The sequence below is a fragment of the Haliaeetus albicilla genome, chromosome 20, assembly GCF_947461875.1.
Source record: "Haliaeetus albicilla chromosome 20, bHalAlb1.1, whole genome shotgun sequence".
In the NCBI taxonomy this organism is placed as follows: Eukaryota; Metazoa; Chordata; class Aves; order Accipitriformes; family Accipitridae; genus Haliaeetus; species Haliaeetus albicilla.
The window spans coordinates 27,141,261-27,160,070 of NC_091502.1; the positions used below are offsets into that span (position 1 = coordinate 27,141,261).

The window sequence follows — 18,810 nt, forward strand, 5'->3', positions numbered from 1 at the left end:
TGGAGCTAGCCCCACGGGTTGCTCTCAGATGACAACGCTGACCGCAACGGCACAATAAATAGTGAGAACGGCCTCTCGGGTGGTGGTGGGAGACCCGAGACCCCTGCAGACCCCAGTGGGGGTCCGTGGGGTGGGATGGGTCCCAGGCATCCAGCAAGGGAGCCCCAGGACGGGCACCGCAAAGCCAGGAGGCACAAGCATCTGGTGAAACACTGGTTAGGGTGGCAAACACTGTGTTCCCCTTCCCCTCCCCACCCCCAAATAGGTGCTTGACCCCATGCAGGCACAGATCAGGGGAAAACATCAACCAGGGGAGCTCTGCAGCTTGAGGGGGGGGCCAAAGCATCCCCGGTGTAACCCCGCTGGGAAGAAGGTTGTTACGCCGTGACCCTGCTGTGGCCGAGAAGAGGCGTTTGCAGCCTCTTCCAGAGCAAGCGTCGCGCAGCCGGCGGCACGGACCCACGGGGGCTGCGCTTCCCCGCTGCCGGCTCCAAGTCCGCCGGCATTACCCGGCGGCTCACGGCTCTGAGCTCGCTTCCTCCGGGGAGGCTGCGCTGGTGTAAAAACCAACGCAGCTGAAGAATAAACCCCCGGGGTTGGCCACTTCAGGAGGATTTGAGGGTAAGAGCAGGGGGAGCGATGCCCACCCGTCTTGCCGGCTCCAAACCCCGGTGCCAGGTCGAACCTTTGCCGGGGAGCAGCTGGGCTCGGGTCTTGGGCAGGGTCCAAGGGCCAAAGCCAGGCTCGTGCATCCCGGGGAGGGAACGCATGCAGCAGGGCCAGACAGGAGGGACAACGGAGGGGACATTCGAGGTGCGCGGGTGCCCTTTCCCATGAGCAGGCTGCCTAGAAAAGACCCCCCCCCAGTTCTGCTGCAACCCCCCCCCCCCTTCCCTGTAGCAAACTGGTGTTGAGACTGGACTTATATAAAACGCATAAAAGAGGCAGCTCATAGGAAAGGGCTCTGAGTGCAAGGGAGGGAAGGGGCAGGGGGCTGGACGGGGAGCGGGGGGCTAAGGTGAGGGGTGCCGCGACCCCACAACCCCCCCCCTTGCCTCCAGCACCCCTCTGGCCGTGCCCTGCAAGGGAAACAGCAGCTCTGGCAGCTGGATGAAGAGTGACAACACGGCACAGCTGGAAGGTTATAATTGCTGTCGCCATCGGGCGATCCATAGGCTCCCGGTACAGGTAGAAAACAAAATTAATAATTATACAAAAGAGAAGAAGCCTAATGCACGGGTGTTACTGGCGCACGCCGGCCCGGCGAGCTGAGGGGGGCTCGCTTATCTGTCGTTGAGCTGCGGGGAGTTTGTCCGCTCCTCCTCATCCTCCTTGTCGTCCTTCATACCTTTGAGTCGCTGGCGGGCGAAGTCTTCAAACACAATGTCATCGTCACTAGCGGAGACACAAGGGAGAGGGGCTTTACGGGGGGGGGGGGACAGGGTGCACAGCGAGCCCAGGATTTGGGGACACCCACCGCAAGGCTGTCCCGGCTCGCACGGCGAAGGCAGGCGTGCTCAATCCACACCGCAGTATTTCAGCAGCTCGGGGGCTCTTAAAACCCCATCCCTCAGCAAACAGCCTTGCTTTTCAAAGCTTTACCATTACTTGCCCTCTGCAGCCCCCAAAATGCCCCCAAACAGGTGGCTGCCCTGGTGCTTGCTCGGTGAGCAAGCTGAGCAGCCCAGGAGCGATGTGTAGCCCGAGAGCGGTGGGTGCAGCTCCGCATCGGCAGCCCGCGGCATCACCGGGACTGTCCGCACCGTTCGCTCCGCTCCTCGAGGACCGCAGCCCCGCAGAGAGCGGCTGGGTTGGCGGAGCACTGCAAAAACCTCCCCAAACCACTAATTCCAGAACGAACGCAGAGACGGGGATTAACCCAGTCGGTGCAACGCGGCCGCAGCATCACCAGCCCCAGGGCATGCACCCCCGTCCGTGGGGACACCCCCCCCTCCGCCAGCCCCCCAACACATGATCCCGGCGGACGCTTTTTTACTGCAGTTTCTCCTGTTTTTTGGAAAGCCGTGCAGGGAGATGGCGAGGGAGGAGAGAAGAGAGAGGGGCACGGCATGCGTTACGGGTTACGCGTGCGGGGTTAGTTATTGTGTGCCGATCCCATGGCACGGCACGGCAGGTGTTAGTGGGTTAGGGGGGTGCCATGCAACCTCTGTAAATGCTTCGCGTCCCCACGCAGCCCCCGGGGGGGATGTTTTTTGTCTCTTACTTTGTGTCAAGCTCTATCAGATTTGTATCTATGGGCGCTTCGTTCTCTGGAACTGAACAGAGGGAAGTATGGCACAGGGTTAGTCACCGCGGACACCGGGGTCGTCACTGCCATCCCACCGGGTGGGTGCGACCCCCCCCGGGGTTTGGCTGCACTGGGGCGATGGGGGCACCCCCGTGGTTTTAGCCCCAGCACTTGCTGCCCTGTGAATGTGTTACCACGGGCTCGACGAGAAGCGAAAATCTCCATCGGGCACCACGGCAGCCTTGCTGGCACGGATAGGGGAGCGGGCTGACCCCTCTGTGCCCCCCACCCACCGCCACCCCAAAGTGGGGCTGCCCCACACCCAGGGCCGGACACTCACCGTCCCGGTGTGCCGGTTCCTCCTTGGGTTTGGGATGCATCAGCGTGAAGGGCAGCTCCACCGCGACGTCGCTGCAAGAGATGCCGGGGTAAAGCACAGGGCTGCCTGCGCTTTGCAGGCAGAGCAGGGCAAATTTGGGGGGCGGGGGGCGCAGAGCAGCATCCCACATTTCAGCTGCTGGGGAGACCACAAAGCCAGGCAAAAACCTGTATTATCCTCCGCATAGCCTCTTTACAGCTATCGTGCTTCTTGCTTGAGCTTAACGCCGTGGTTTGGGATCAGGAGAACCCCCCCCACCCCGGCTGCGGGGCCGGCAGCTGGGCCAGCCGGAGAGCATGAGGGAGGAGATCAGCACAGCAAAAAAATCTGCCTTTTAACAGCTTAGCAGCAGCTGGGGATCCAAATCCCCCGGGTTTAGGCTGCGTGCCGGCAGCGCCATGTGAACGGCAGCGGGGTCTGGGGCAATCCCAGTGCTGCGGGAGGGATGGAGGAGGTGCACCAAGTTTCCAAGTGCTCAGCGGGCACAGCGATGGCAGGATGGGACAGCCCAAAGACGGCCCCGAGCTCCGCCAGGCAAGGGGTAGGACAGAGCTCTGCTTCTTCCACCCACAAGTGTGTTGCAGTGGGGGGAAAAGCTTGTTGTGTGTGTCAGCTACAGCCCCAGCGTCCCCCAGGAATGGCGAGTGGGGACAGGCAGGCGTGGGGAGCCATGGGACCCCACGGGAGGGGAGCGATGTGAGGATAGAGACCGGGAAAGTCCCGGAGACTCTCCTCCCCACGGCCGGAGATGCTCAGCCCCAAGGAGCCACCTCCGTGCTCTGCTCACTGTCCCCAGCAGCACCCATAGTCCCTCCTCGCACCAGCCCCGCTGCTCTGGCACAGGGCAGGGGGGATGCAGGATCCGACCCCCACCGACATCCCCAGCCCCACCACCCCAGCCCCATCTCTGCGGGCTGCCTGGCTTCGGGTGAGCCAGTGATCCCAACGGCGGTGGCATCCCGAAGACAAGTGTGGGGTCAGGGTGGCAGCGGAGGGGACCCAGGGGGTGCAACAGGGGGCTGCAGCAGCAATTCGGGGGTGTTCAGGGGGAGCGGTGCGAGCGTTACCTGGAGGCGAGATCTCCCAGCAGGCTGGCATGGGTCAAAGGAGACAACACATTAGTCACCGCTCCCCAAGGACACACGACCCCCCCCACCTTGTGTCCCCCCACGCTGCTGAGTCCCAGGGGAGGTTTGGGGGGGCGACGGGCCCCATCCATGGCATGGGAGGGCTGCAAGCAGGGCCCCATCCTGCAAAAGGGGCTGCGGCAAAGACAAGGCGGGGAGCAGGGTTGTTGTATGGATTAATGACACACCCCCCCCCCCGGCAATGGCCACGCTGGTGTCACCAGAAAGGGCCACCTTGCCCAGAGCTGGGCTCTGCCACAGCTTCGCCATCCCACCCCCAGGAACCATGCAGCATCCCGGGGGGAATGCGCCAAGGCCGGTCCCAAGCCCGAAGGAGAGAGCAAGGGAAGAGAGGGGGTGCAGGGTGGGGGGTGGTCCCCAACACTCACCCTCCTCGTGACACCACCAGCTTCACCTTCACCTTGTAGGAGACGATAATGCCCAGGATCTCCTTGTTGGCTCCGTCTCTTAACCTGGAGGAAGGGGTAGGTGGGCATCAGCAAGGGGATGTCCATGGGGAGCAGCTCCCCCCATCCTCCTGAAGGTCCCCCCACCAGGTCTCCTCCACCCTGAGCATCACCCCTGGAGCAGGAGCTGGATGCCCACCCAGGCTCGGTCCTCCCCCAAGACCCTCCAGCGCTGCTGGAGGGAGCAGAAGCCCCAGGGGGGTGTCGGGGGGGGGCTCACAGCGTGCTGGAAGCCAGGTTGGTGTCCTCATGCTTGAGCTTGCCGTCCAGCGCCAGCCCCCGCTTCTCCCGGTTGTTGGCGAGGAAAGGGGTCAGGGTGTAGACTTTGCAGAACGTTGAGCTCGGGGCCACCATGTCGCTGGGGATGCCAGCCACCATCAGCCGGAACCCCAGCTCCCCCCCAGCTCCAACAACCCCACCGGCCACCTTGGACATCTCCACCCCAGCCTGGGGAACATCTCCTTCCCAGGACCAGCCTGGAGGACATCTTCTTCCTAGCCCCAACCTAGAGGACATCTCCAACCCCAGCCCCAGCCTGGTGAACATCTCCATCTCAACTCCAGACCCAACACAGCAGACAGCTCTGTCCCTGCCCCAGCCTGGAGTTCATCTCTGGCTGGGGGGGAAAAAGAAGGTGACGTCCCCCAGGGTGCCATCAAAAAAAGGGTCTCCATCTCCCCACTCCTCCCACCAGGACCCGCTTGCCAAACACAACATCCCACTGCTTTGAAGGTGCTGCGTTGGGGCAGGAGTCCTCCAAGGCTCCCCTGAGGTCCCTGGGGCCCCTCACGACGTCCCCGAGCAACCGGTACTCACTCGGCGTCCTCCACAGCCACTGGGCACTTGTACTGGGCGGTGTTGAAGAGGCAGATGTCGGCATACTGGCGCACTGGGGTGAGAGATGGAGAGACGGGGGTCAGGGAGGGCCCCCGTAGGGATGGGGACAGCAGCCGGGGGGGGCAATGTCCCGTTCCTCACCTGAGATTTTGATCTTCTTCACTGTTTTGTTGGTGTTGTTGGTGACATGGACGTTGACACTGATGGGTTCTCCATGGTAGTAGATCTGTGGGGAGCAAAGGAGGGGGGACGGTGAAGTCCCCGTCCTCGCCGGGGTCACCCCACTGGTGTCCCCTCCCTGGTCCTTACCCACCTCTTTGTCCAGGGATGCCTCGAGATGCAGCGGTTTGTCCGACATGAGGAACTGCCGGGTGGTCTCTGCCATGGGCTGGGGGCCGGGTCGCTCTGGCGCGTACTGGACCTTACGGATCACCAAGCGCACCGAGTTCCTGGGAGGAGATGGCGAGAGGAGAACCCAGGCGTCTGGCTGCCTGCAGGCACCTCTGCCCGCAGGCTACCCTCTTTCTTAGCCCGTTTTGGGGTCAAATCCCTCTTTTCTTCTGGTCTGCTGGGTCAGGAGAAGGATGGCATGGGAGGTCCCGGCTGGATGCCCAGCTCGCTTGGGCTGCAAGGGGGCAGCCCCACGGCCGTGCCAGCCTGCCTGCGTGGCCCCATGTCATGGCAGGGCTGGGCTCCTTGCCTGCAGCACAGCCTTAGATGTCTCCATCCCAAATCTTAGATCATCTCCATCCCATCCCTACCCTGGAGAGCATCTCCATCCCATCCCTACCCTGGAGAGCATCTCCATCCCATCCCTACCCCGGACAGCATCTCCATCCCACCCCCAGCCTGGAAAGCATCTCTGTCTCAGATCCATCTTGGTGAGCATCATCACCCCAACTCCAGCCCCAGCCTAGCAAATATCTCTGTCCCAGCACCATCGTGGAGGACACCTCCATCCCAGCCGCATCTCAGCCACTGTGGGTAGCAAACTGGGGTGCCCCTTTCCCAATACTGGGGGTCATAGCCCCAGACAGCACCCCGAGGATGCTGCTCCCACCCAGGCTAGACGGATCCTCTCTGCTCACCTCTTGTGGATTTTCTCCTCCAGGTTCTCTGCACAGAAAGCTTTGACCTCATAGTCCACGCCGCAGGCCTGGAGACCAGGAGGGGGCAGAGAAGGAGACAGAGAAACCCCTTTGCACACCCCCAAAAGGTGACCCCAACCAACAGCCGGTCACCACTGCCCGCTGGCACAAGGATGGGTGGACCTTACCTTCCCCGTGTCCTCCGGGCCCGGCTGCAGTGTGACGGAGCAAGGCAGGTTGGGGGGGATCTGGAAGGGAAAGGGGGGGTTAGAAGCGGGGCTGGGACCCCCATCCCCGAGCCGGCTTTTTGCCGTGGAGACCCATGGCATCACCCGCTTGGCTGTGGGGCTGGGCACTGCATCCCCTCCCGGTGCCACCGCAGCACCAGCACCAGAGCCAGGATTTTCCTGGCGCTGCCAGCATTGCCCCTTCCTGCCTGTCATGGGGGAGGACAGCCAGGAAGGATTTCCTCATTCTCCTAATTGCATTTCCTAATTGCACGGTGCCCTTTTCCTTCTGGCCATATTTCAACCCAAGTCCTGCTCTGAATCCGTCCTGGGCAGCAGCTCGGCCTCGCCAGACCCAAACCCTGAAGGGTTAGGAAAATCCGTGGGCTTGGGGTTGGGTTTTTTTGTTAATCTGGAGGATTTGGAGGAATTAAGATTGTTTCACTGGGGCTCCGGGATGTTTGCGAGCCCTCGGGGCTCAAGCCAGGAAAATGCCACCGGGTCCCCCCGGCTCCAAGGGGGATGGGAGCGGCTGCTGTTGCCAAAGCTGCACCAGGAAATTTGGGGTGCGGGAGCACAAAATGGGGGTTTATCCCCCCCCCACAGTATTCCCTGCTGGAGCTGCCCAAGCCCTGCTTTGCTTTGGGGGAGCACCCCAGGTTGGTGTCACTGCCCTGGTCACACTCAGGGCACGGACCCACTGTGCCAGCATGCACCCCATGCCTCAGTTTCCCCACCGGTGGCTGCTTTTTGCTCCTGAGTTTTAAGATCCACTAACAAAAGCTGCATCTTCATCACGGGTAGCAGCATCTCACCCCCAACCATGACCCTACGGGGCCAGAAGGGACCCCAATGTCCCTGGGGGGGGGGGGTCACCGTCCCCTCCAGCAGCAAGGGAAGAGCCCCCAGCAGCATTGTCACCCACTGCCACCCTACCTCGAAGGTGAAGGGGTAGGCATGCTCGCCTAGCTTCTTGATCAGCCGCTCCTGCAGCCGTGTCAGGGGCTTCTTCTCCTCGGGGACCGGAGGGAAGGCCTGGGCATTGGCCACGAAGAGGTCCTTGCGGAAGGTCAGCCCCAGCACATCCAGGTCCTCGCGGCCATAGCGGAAGGCGCAGGTCAACGTCACAAAGACTGGGGAGGGTGACAAGGGGTGGAGGTTGGTGGCAGGGTGGCATCATGGCGTGGTGGTATCATGGCATGGGGCATCATGGTGTGGTGGTATGGCGTGGTGGCATCATGGTGTGGTGGCATCATGGCATGGTGGTATCATGGCATGGGGCATGATGGTGTGGTGGTATGATGGTGTGGTGGTATCATGGCGTGGGGGCATCATGGCGTGGGGGCATCATGGCGTGGGGGCATCATGGCATGGTGGTATCATGGCGTGAGGGCATCATGGCATGGTGGTATCATGGCGTGGGGGCATCATGGTGTGGTGGCATCATGGCATGGTGTTATCATGGCGTGGTGGCATCATGGTGTGGTGGCATCATGGCTCATCCCGGTCCCACCAGCACTGGGAAGTGGTGGTGGCTCCCAGGAGGTGCCATGGTGGGGAGATGGGGATGCAGCCCGGGCACCAGCCAGATGTGCCCTGGGGTGCCCACCACAGGACCCCCATCCTCTGCAGGACAGGGCACCCACCGTGGGGAGAGGGGGCTGCAAAACGTCACCCAAGGGCCCAGAGATGCCAACACGCAGGGACACCGGCCGTCCCCTGCGGTGGTGCCACGCAGGGAGCCGTTACCTTTTCTCTCCTTCAGGTACTCAGGATCCACCAGCACCACTCCGTCTGCAAGGGAAGACCGCAGCGTCAGGGGACACGCCGGCAGGGACGGGAGGGGGACACGGCGGGGTTGGGGGGGACACGCTGGCAGGACTGGGGGGGACACGCTGGCAGGGTCAGGGGGACATGCCAACTGGGTCAGGGGGACACGCTGGGATGGTTAAGGGGATGTGGCAGCAGGGTCGGGGGGCATGCCAGCAGGGTTGGGGGGGGGACGTGCAGGCAAGGTGGGAGGGGACACGCTGGCAGGGTTAGGAAAGGACATGCCAGCAGGGTTAGGAGGGGACGTGTGACATATAAAAGGTCCCCTTTATACAGAGAGGCATCACCTCAGAGCCACCAGCCAGGGCTGGGTAGGGGACACGGTGGCAGGAGGGGGACAGCCTGCACCCGCTGCACCCAGGGGACAAAGACAGACACGGGGGGGGCCGCGCCAGGGACCCCGGGAGCCCCGCGGTGCCCAGCTCCTCATGTGCAACCAGCCATGCGCCTGCCACCAGAGACAGATACATCTCAATATTTATGTATTTTTTTAAATTTATATATCTATTTAAAGCCTTCTCTCTGCAGGATGAGAGATAGGGGGGATTCGGGCTCTGCCTCCCGAGGTAATTAATCCACGGAAGCTGCAGGCGTCTTAAACGAGTAATAAAACAGGAATATATTCAAAACTGGCTGTTTTCTGACTCCTCTGGTGCGGGTGCTTCTCCAGTGGCTGTCCCTTAGGGATGCAGCCGCTGCCAGTGGATGGGGATGTCCCCAGGGCATCTCCCGGGGGGGGGAGTCCCTGCTCCCCAAAACCCCTTCTTCCCACTCACAGAGGCTCAAGCAAGCCCAGGCCACCCCGGCACATCCCCCCACCCGAACTGAGTCGCCCCCCCCCACCTCCCCGGCCCCACATACCCACGGGATCCACCACGTCGATGTGATCCACAAAATCCCTCTTTCCCAGGTAGACGGTGAGCTGCGGGGAGGGATGGGGGGGTCAGGGATGCCCAGAGCAGCCCCCCGGACTCCCATGGCCGGATCCGTGCTGGCAGAGCTCCGGGGGGTGTCCTGGGGTCCCCCCGTCTGGTCACCACCCACTGGGGTCCATCACCCCCATGGTCCCCACGTGGCACCCCATCCCTGCAGCACCCAAAAGCCAGCCTCCCTGCTCCCAGCCCCAGTCTCAGGCAAAGCCTGGACCCCCCCGATGTCCCCAGACCTGGTGGCATCTGGAGGCACTTGGCATTTGGGGACATTTGGGTTAAGGTCAAGCCTCAGCTGGCACCCCATGGGCTGAGCCCCACAGCACCACCCTCCCGACTTTCTCCTGATGGGGAAACTGAGGCACGGGACACAGACGCATCAATCACTCAAGGGTCAGCAGGAGCATCCTTCCCTGGGAACACCGGGAAATGCCGGGTGTGATGGAGAGGACCACCAGCTCCAAGCCGGGAGCGAGCCCTGGTGCCAGCGCACACTGCCGCCGGCTCGGACAGTCCCCAGCTCACCGGCTCGGCATCCCTGGCACCAAATCGGATTTGCCTCCCACCGCACAGCCCCAGCAATCCCAGCCGGAACCTGGCTGGAGCTCGTGAGTTCCTGACCCCGGCCTCATCCCATTAGGTGATTGAATAAATAAGCCTTTCCCTCCAGTGCAGGGCAGGCAGAAGCAGGCAGCTGCCAGGCAGGGGGTTACACTGCCAGACCCACACTGGGGCTGCCTAAAAACCCCACGGGCAGGGCTGCCTGCACCCTGGCACCCATCCGCTCAACCCCATGGGAGGGCTGCAGGCAGCTTCATCACCGACTGAACCCCCTGACCTTGGGCAAGCCCCCCCCTTAACCCCACTGTGCCTCAGTTTCCCTTCCTGCTGGTGTGGCAGGATGCTCAGGCAGCAGGCAGCTTGCAGGGTGTCTTTGGGTACATGCCTGTCCCCCGCTCCTGGCTGTGCTTGCAGGATTTGGGGGGAGGGGGGGGTGTCACCCCAGGAAGCACCGGCTCCCCCCGCTTCCCCCCCCATCTCCCCACGGAGCCACCGGCCTCCCACTTACCTTCCCGTTGGGACTGGCTTTCTTAAACACCCTGCAAAAAGAGCAAAGGGAAGGGGGGGGGGGTTAGCAGCTGGGGCAGGGGGCACCCATGGGTGCTGTGGGATGCATTTCCATCACGCCAGGGCAGCACCGGGCAGGCGATGGTACCTGACCCCATAGGGCACGGGACCCACGATGCCCAGCTCCGGGCACAGAGTGAGGGTACCTGACCCTGTATACCACAGGGGAGCACAGACAGCCTGCTCCTGGCCCCCATATGGCACTGGGGAGCGGGACGGGACGCCCAGGGGCTGCACGGCTCTGCCGCTGGGCACGGGGCTGGGAGAGGAGCAATGCAAGGTGCAGAGCAAGGTGCCACGCAAAGGCACGAGTCATGTAAGATGCAAGGTGCCCTGCGAAGACCCTGCCGTGCAAGGTGCCGTGCGAGGTGCTGCACAAAGGCCCTGCTGTGTGAAGCCAGGCTTTCTGCAAGCTGGGGGACAGCACGGCGGAGGGGCAGTCCCCGGCAAGCGGCACAGCCCCCTGCAACCCCGTCGGGTGCCAGGATCTGGCCGACCCTCGGCATCCCGATGAATGAGCAGGAGCAGCCGCTGCCAGCGCCCTGCTCTGGAAAACAGAGGTGTCGGGAAGCCAGCACAGCGTATCGCATGGGGAAGGCGCCCAGATACCACCATGGGCAGCAGCCCAAAGCCCACAGGCTGCAGAGCTACATCCCAGCACCCAGCTGCCTTCCAGCACCTTCCTCGCTCTTTATGGCTTTAATTTGTTTCTAATTACCTGAAAGTAAATTAAAAATAAGGTTTGCACCGCACACATGGATATTAAAAAGGGGGTTGGGGTGAGGCTGCATCACGGCACTCCCTGGGGATGGGGACAAGCCCTGCGGGCGCCCGTGGAGCTGGAAGCAGCGTGGGACCACGGGGACACGTCACCCGGGATGGGGCCACCCCGAGGGATGAACCCCCCCACACCCAGCACATTTGCAGCCGCTCTGGCTGTGGGGTGACGGTCCCCACCGTCACCTCTGCCCCACAGGACGTGGAGCACACGGATGGATCCCAAAGCTACCGGAGAGGCGAGGAGAGATGGGGGATGCTCCTGCCCCCGGGGCTTTTCATCCACCCTCCATCCCAAGGGCCGCCCTGCACCATGGGAACCGCCCCCAGGCGTCCCCTTTGCCCCCCAAAATCCCTCTGCAAGACCCCACGGAGCTGGGGGGGAAGGACATGGGTCCAACATGCCACCGCAGCGTTGCAAGTGCCAGGAAAGCCAGAGCATCCCCAGTCTGCCTGCTGCAGGCAGGGAGCAGGCAGGGGCAGGCAGGGCTCGCTTGCCCGGCACTGCCTGATTTCAGAGACTGTTCAGAGCCTGCCCTGGCACGAAGCCACCCATAATGGGTTCTCCTCGGATAATCCCTCCTCGCCTTTAAATTCCATTAAAACCATCCGGGAAGATTAGTGACGGCGGTTTGGGCTGGGAAAAACAATTCCCAGGGCGGCTGCTCGGCTCTGCCGAAATACCAGGGGCTCCTCCAGGCACTGCCGGGATGGACCCTCACCCCACGGCCAAGGAGAGCTGCCGGCAACCCGCTGCCTGCGTTTGCCTGCACCCTGCCAAGGGGCAAGCAGGCAAAGCAGCAGCCGGTGGGTTTGCTCGGCCCAAGCAGGGAATTAAAACAGAGCGGTGCCAGTTCGGGTCAGGTGCAATACACGGTGCCCGAGCCATAATCCTGGTGATGGGATGGGATGCACCGGGCTGCCATGGGCACCGTACTGGGGGACGTGTGGGCACACGCCGGGGAGGGTCCTGGCACGGCCAAGTGCCGGTGGCTCGGTCCCTGCACCGAGCACAGCCGTGACAGGAGCATCCAGGGTCCTACTGCGTGTGCCGGGGTGTCCCTTGTCCCCATGCCAGGGCCATCCTCATCCTCATGCCTACATGCCAGGGTGACCGACATCTCTAAGCCTGGGTGCTGGGGTGACCCTCAGCCATGCCCACGTGTCGGTCCATGCAGGAGGGACAGCAGTGCCAGGAGCGCTCCCGAGTGCCAGCAAGCCCCAGCACCAGCCTCAGTGGTCCAGCACAGCACCGGCATTCGGCACAGCACAGCACAGCCCTGGGCTACCAGGGACATTCATCCCCTTGCTCCCGTCATGCCATGTCACCCAGCAGGCAGCACTGCCAAGTCCATGGCCAGGGAGCAGGATGCGGCCCCGCATGCAGGCACGGCGAAGCAGTGTTGCTCCCTCAGGGAGCAAATTTCCACCATCCCTGAAATCCTAGGGAGATTCCAGGAGGTGGCTGGGATTCCTGGGACCGGAGCCGCTCTCCCCAGCCCTGACAGGGAAGGGGCTCAGCGCTGAGGAGATTTCCTCTGCTGGAGACACAGCAACTGGGAAAAGGGGGGAAAAAGGGGATTACTGAAATTCAGCATTCCCTCTGAGCAAAAATGCCTGGTTCTGCTGGGAAAGGGCCCTTCCTTCATCCGCTTCCAGCCCTGCTGCCTCCTCCGGCAGCAGCTCCCATGCCAGGGAAGCCCAGGCAAGAGGAGGAGGAGGGCAGGGGCTGGGCTGGGTGCTCCGGCAAATCCCCGGCATCACCCACTCCAGAGGTCTGGCTATCGCACAAGGACTGGGGGGTTGGCTGGGGGGGCTGGGGGGGGGCCAGCCCGCATCCCCACACTTATTCCCTTGACCCCAGATGAGCCCCAGGAGATGACAAGGGCTGTTGATAAATCCTCTCCCGGGCACATAAACACTCAGGACAACCCACAGGCGGTCCCAAAACCACCGGGAACGTCGGGAACATCCCGCCAGCCCTTCCTGGGTGGCCTGTCCTCAGGATGGCGGCGGTGGGAGGGGGGTTGAGTTTTCCCAGCCGAGATGGGAGAGCTTTTCCATGGGCGGGATACTCGGCACGAGGGTTTGCCAGCACCACGGTCCCCAGCATTCAGGGTGAGGTTCCGGATCCTGCGCCGGCGCGAGCAAAGCCGGCGTTAATGGGAACGCTGCTGCAATTAAATAAATGGGGGGGAATAAAGGGCCTGGGCTCATCAGGGAAGGGCGGCAGCGCTGTTACTCAGCATTTCCCCTTCCCCACAATTAATTAATTAATTAATTGTTTTTTAAGGCCATGGGGGGATCAGAGCACCCAGTCTTGAGAGCTGGGGATGGAGGGGGCGATGCCATCCTCCTGAGAGCCCGGAGCAATTAACAGGGGCATTTTTCTGGGTAATTAATGAGGCGTTACATAAAAGCAGGGTGGGGAGCATCCTCTGCCAGCCTGTCACCCCACATCCCCCCCACCCAGGGACCAGCACCCAGAGAAGACCCCAGAGACGGCTCACACCAGGGTCAGCACAGGGAGGTTTCAGCGTGCCGGATCCTAACCCCAAGCCGTGCCGGGAAGCCCCGAGAAACGCGGCCAAAGGATGGAGGCTGAGCCGATCCCACTGCCAGGACCCCCCCAGGGATGCTGGAGGGGGGGCAGGGAGGGAGCAGCAATGCCTCCTGCCCATCCCTCGTTACACAAACGAACCCGCTAATGAACCCCGGCCAAGGCGAGATCGATGGCGGGTGCTGCAGAAGTGCCGAGCAGGAAACAATTACTCACCGCTCCTCCCCGGCACCGCCGGCGTCCACCCGTGCTGGCCGCGCTCTGGGGGGCAGGGACCCCACGCAGCCCCACGCTGTGGGTGCAGGAGCCTGGGGTGGCCCCACGCTTTGGGTGCAGGAGCCCCACAAAACCCCGTGCTGTGGTGCAGAAGCCTGGGGTTGGCTACGGGTGCAGGAGCCCCGCATGGCCCCGTGCCACGGGTGCACAAGCCCAGGCTGGCCCCACATTATGGGTGCAGGAGCCTGCAATGGTCTCGTGCTATGGGTGCAGCAGTCCTGTCCAGCCCCACGTTATGGGTGCAGGAGCCCCACAGAGCCCGAGACCTGCAGAACCCCCTGCGATGGGTGCAGGAGCCCCATGCAGCCCCATGCTATGGGTGCAAAAGTTATGCATGGCCCTGGGCTGACCCCATCCTATGGGTGCAGAAGTCCTCTCCAGCCCCACATTATGGGTGCAGGAGCCCCACAGAGCCCAAGACCTGCACAACCCCATGCGATGGGTGCAAAAGCTATGCATGGCCCCATGCCATGGGTGCACGAGCCTGGGCTGACCCCATCCTATGGGTGCAGGAGTCCTGCCCAGCCCCACATTATGGGTGCAGGAGCCCTGTCCAGCCCCACATTATGGGTGCAGGAGCCCCACGGAGCCCGAGACCTGCCCAGCCCCACACGACGGGTGCAGGAGCACCGCGCAGCCCCATGCTACGGGTGCAAAAGCTATCACAGCCCCATGCCGTGGGTGCAGGAGCCACGCGTGGCCCCGTGCCATGGGTGCAGGAGCCCAGGCTGGCCTTACACTATGGGTGCAGGAGTCTGGGCTGGCCCCACGCCGGGGGGGGGCAGGAATGTGGGGTGACCTCCGGCAACGGGTGCAGGAGCCCGGGTTGCCCCCCAGAAAGAATTCCACGGCCGCGCATCCCGACAGCCAGCTCTGCCCGAAAGGACCCACGGGAGCAAGCGGGGAAGGTGGCACGCGGGGACACGGTGGCCTCTCGCGTTTCAGCATCCGCTCGACGCCGGTGGGACCCTCGCCCACTGCCGGATCCGGAGGGAGGGAAGGAGGAAGCGCTGAGCCTTCCCTCCCCCTCCAGCCCTTCCTGGTGTCGAAAGGCCGGAGACACGAGGCAGGAAGCCGCCGCCACCGCTGCCCGTCGGTGATTTCCAACCCCCGGTGGCCCCACACCGTGGGCCGGTAGCCCCGGTGCCCCCCGAGCCCCTCAGCACGCTGCCGCAAGGCCGAATCCTGCTCTCCTACCTACCCTGCCCTCTCCCTGCCATTGATCTGGTACCTTAATGAGCTCGTTAGGCACACGTCCGGGGGATAACGATCGCTTTATTTGGTGGCTGATAATTGAGTGGGGTCCGTTTGATCTCTGTTGGGAAGATTTACGAGGATCTGATTCCTCGGGGCATCGGAGCGGGGTCTGACGGCAACGCCATCGATTGCCTTTGAACTTGGGGCGGAGGAGCCGGCGTTTTCACTGGCTCTCACGCTAATGGGGCCGGCGGGCAGATCTAATTAGCCAGAGCCGCGTTAGAAGGGACCTCCGGGGATAACGGAGCCGCCAGCAACCACATCACACACACTGGCATAACCCCGCGGCGGCGGCCGGTGGCTCCGTGCCAGCCGTGCCGGGATGAGCCCGGAGCGCCGTACAAGCCGATCCCAAAGCAAGAGCGTCCCACGAGCCGAAGGCTGCATCCTGCATCCCCGTTGCATCCCCACTGCATCCCCGCTGCATCCCCTGCCAGGCTTGGTGGCAGCATCCCCCAGCAGGGTTGGAGCTCCGCCGGCTTCCTTGGCAAGGAAACGCCTTGGCTGTGGGATCCGGGATGTGTCTGGATCCTGCTGTTATTACCAGGGTTTGTTCTCCAAACAACAGCCAGGAAGCAGGAGTCTCCCCTCCTGGGCCACCTTCCAGGGCTCCTTCTCTTCCTAACGGAGATCCCTGTCCCACTCCCGGATCCTACAGCTTCATCCAGAGGGATGCACAGGATGCCAGGACTGCAAAGCACCCCAGGGGACCGGTTGGACCTGGAGTGGTTTGATGCTGCAGAGGGGCAGGATGGGACTGTGGGGCCAGGGGGATGGGTGCGGAAGGATGCCCAGTGGCAACCGAAGTGTGCTCTGCCACGCCGGGACCACCACGGTGCTTCCCCAGCTCCAGCTCCAGCTTTGTCTCCACTGACCGCTGGGAAACCACCCTCAGCCACAGCTCAAACCACGGGCCACCGGCTGAGCATCCCACTGGCCCACGGAGGCCAGCGGGTGCCTGTGGGGCTGCGGCCAGCCTGGCTGGGTGCTGGGTGGGAAGAGCTGGGGGGGTGATGTGTGTTTTTTGGAGAAGCTGCAAATAATTAGGCAATGTGTTCGGTGGCGGCCGGGGCTGGCCCGGTCCCCGGTGGTGCCAGCAGCCACAAACTCGCCTGTTTACTCCACCGAGCCACTTCCTCCGGCTCTTCCCACCACGGGGCTTTGAAGGGGGCTTGGCAGGAGGCTGGGAACAGCGGCACGATGACGCACAGAGCCGCAACGGCCGAGCCCCCAAGCACCCCACCAAACCCAGGGATGGGTCCTGCACCCCGCGCTGGGGGTTCGCCTGCACCCTGGATGTGATCTTCACCCTGCGTGGAGCACCCAGGGCCATACCGGGAGCAGGGTGACCCCAAACCTTGCAGCACCGAGGCTGGTCGGTGGCAGACATGGAGATGTGACGCCCAAGAAAAGTGGGGTGGCCCCATGCTGGCACCAGAGGAATCAACAGAAATGACACTTTTGGGGTATCTGATGGTAAATCAGCTCCCACGGCCGAACCCCCCGACCCCTCTCTGGTGGCTTTGGGATGAATCCAAGTGGATTTGGGGTTGGAGGTCTGAAACGGAGTCGAAAGGAAGATGGGGAGAGGAGGGAGATTTGTCAGCCTAATTCCACCCCCCCCCCCCCCAGCTCCCTCCGTACGCGCTGCGTGGGCAGGGATCAGCTCATGCCTCTCCTGCCTGCACGCCTGCCCGCGGTTGCTGCCAGCCTATGGGAATGCTGCTTGCCCGAGCTCCCCCGGGCACCCGAAAATCTCCTGGGGCCGAACCAGCTGCAACCCAGGGATTCCCTAGCTTTGCTGCTGCGAAAGCGGGGCTCTCCCCCCGGCCCCCCAACTCTGGGGGGCTGCTCACCTGCTCCAGGGGTGCAACGTGCCGGTTCTCAAGAATTAGCGATGCTGAGCCGGGGGGATGCGGATGCTGTCGGCCACGGCTGGGGCAGCAGCACCCAAGCAGCCCGTCTGGCAGCGATGACCCCCCCAATGCTGGGAGGGTCAGCGGGAGCCCCCAAATCCTATCCTGCCTCCCTGAAACGCTGCAGCGTTTCTGGAAGGTTCTGCCAAAGCACGGCCGGACCCCCTCGTCCTTCCCTCCTGCCGTAGGGCACGGCGGTGGCATCGGCTGCACCGAAGCCCCCTGGTCCTGACGCCCAGGTGCCATGGCAGGGGGGACCGAGGGGAGGGCAATGCCACCCCCCTGCCTGCCCACCAGGGTTGGGGGTGAGCAGGAGCACCCCTAAGTACCTGGCCCTAAATAATTAATGACGGGGAGGCCCAGGGGACAGAGAGCTGTCAGAAAGGGATCAGGGTGACGGATGGCACCGAGCTGGAGCATTAACCCCTTGGCCACCCTACCAGGACAGCCAGAGCCACCTGGGGAGGGGGTGTCATGGGAGATACCCCCAGACCCTCCCCAGACCCCCATGCATGGGCTGGTGGGGGGGGTCATGGGGCTCTCCCCCGAGGTCCCGAAATCCCGGGGTGGGCACCTCCGCAGGTCCCTGCGTTCACCGCAACCATCTTTGCCGTGCTCCGCGCCCGGGGCCCTGGGAAACGCAGGGCAGCCGGAGGGTCCCCATCGGTACGGGGGTCCCCAAAGGCCGGCTCACCATCGTGGTGGCTCCCATGGGACCAAGGCATGGCATGCCGTCATGGTGCCCGCGCCTCCAGGCCTGGCATGTGCTCCCAAAAATGCTGGGGAGGGAGGGGGGGGAAGCACAGAGGGGCTGGCTCCTGGGGGTCACTCCGGGCTCCCACCTGAATCACGAGTGGGAAGAGCTGGGGTGACCCCCCCACCCCCAAAAAACCCATCCAGGCTCCAAATCAAGATGGGAAAAGAGCGATAATGCCCCCGAGCACCCACCTCAGACCCACGGCGGGGCAGGGGGGCGGGCAGGGGTGCACGACCCTCTCCCCAAGCCTCCGGCTCCCGTCCCCCGTGTCGTGTGTCCGTCCCCCGCCCCCCCCCCGGCCTCAAGCCCCGGGCCGGGGTGCAGCCGCTGTCTCCCACCTCGCACCCAGCAGCCGGGGGACCCCGGCGGGCACCCGGGGGACCCTCCGTCAGCCCCGGCCAGCGGTGGCCAGATGTTGCCCGCAGCTGCGGCGGGCGGGCAGTCCCGGAGGGCTCGGTAAGAGGCAGGCGGCGAGCGGGCAGCGCTGAGACGGACGGCGCTCCGGGATCCCCCGTCCCCTCCTTCCCCGTCCCCCGCCATGCCCGGGGCTGCTCGCCCCGGAGTGCCCCCCCCGCCCGCGTCCCCCTCCCCGCCCCGGCCCACTCACCGGGTGCCTTTGTCTCCCATGGCCCCGCCGATCCTCCGGGCGGCTACAACCGGGAAACGCCGACCGGGCTTGGAAAATTACTGGCTGGTTGGTGGAGGGGAGAGGCGGCGGCGGGGCGGGCGCTGGGCCCGGTACGGCCCGGTACGGCCCCGGGAGGGGGGGCGCGGGTACGCTCGGCTCCCCTCGGCTGAGCTCGGCTGGGCTCGGTTCGGCTGGGCTCGGCTCCGCTCGGCTGGGTTCGGCCGTTTTCGGCTGGGTTCGGCTGGGCTCGGCCCGGCTCCGGTGCGGGCGCTGCCGCCGCCGCCTCCGCCCGCCCGCCCGCCCGCCCCCGAGCGGCGCGGCCCCCGGGGCGGGGGGCGGCGGCACGCGCGGGGCCACACGCGCGGGGAAGGCGGGGACA

The 18,810-nt window shown here is 63.9% G+C and overlaps 1 protein-coding gene across 2 annotated transcripts; it reads right to left on the reverse strand.

Annotated features, from left to right (window-relative positions):
• Positions 1-1,129: 1,129 nt before the first annotated feature.
• Positions 1,130-18,810, reverse strand: ARRB1 (arrestin beta 1). 2 transcript variants are annotated; one of them, XM_069808699.1, is made up of 16 exons: positions 18,411-18,807; positions 10,202-10,232; positions 9,065-9,125; positions 8,123-8,167; positions 7,310-7,506; positions 6,335-6,394; positions 6,147-6,214; positions 5,372-5,507; positions 5,200-5,284; positions 5,038-5,110; positions 4,442-4,579; positions 4,144-4,227; positions 3,695-3,718; positions 2,589-2,659; positions 2,225-2,276; positions 1,130-1,395 (listed from the first exon to the last, which is right to left on the reverse strand). In XM_069808699.1, the coding sequence occupies exons 1-16, from the start codon at positions 18,428-18,430 to the stop codon at positions 1,284-1,286; spliced, it is 1,257 nt and encodes a 418-aa protein (XP_069664800.1). In that variant the 5' UTR covers positions 18,431-18,807; the 3' UTR covers positions 1,130-1,283. The 2 variants fall into 2 exon arrangements, with proteins under 2 accessions (XP_069664800.1, XP_069664801.1); XM_069808700.1 differs by lacking the exon at positions 2,225-2,276 and having other exon boundaries at positions 18,411-18,810.

Bases quoted from the DNA above. Each gene is read 5' to 3' on its own strand.
- ARRB1 (XM_069808699.1), bottom strand. From the start codon at position 18,430: ATGGGAGACAAAGGCACCCG. The intron at 5,285-5,371 runs GTGGGTAAGGAC...TGCTCCCCACAG, and splicing joins AGGCATCCCTGGACAAAGAG to ATCTACTACCATGGAGAACC. The intron at 5,111-5,199 runs GTGAGGAACGGG...CTCTCACCCCAG, and splicing joins GAAGAAGATCAAAATCTCAG to TGCGCCAGTATGCCGACATC.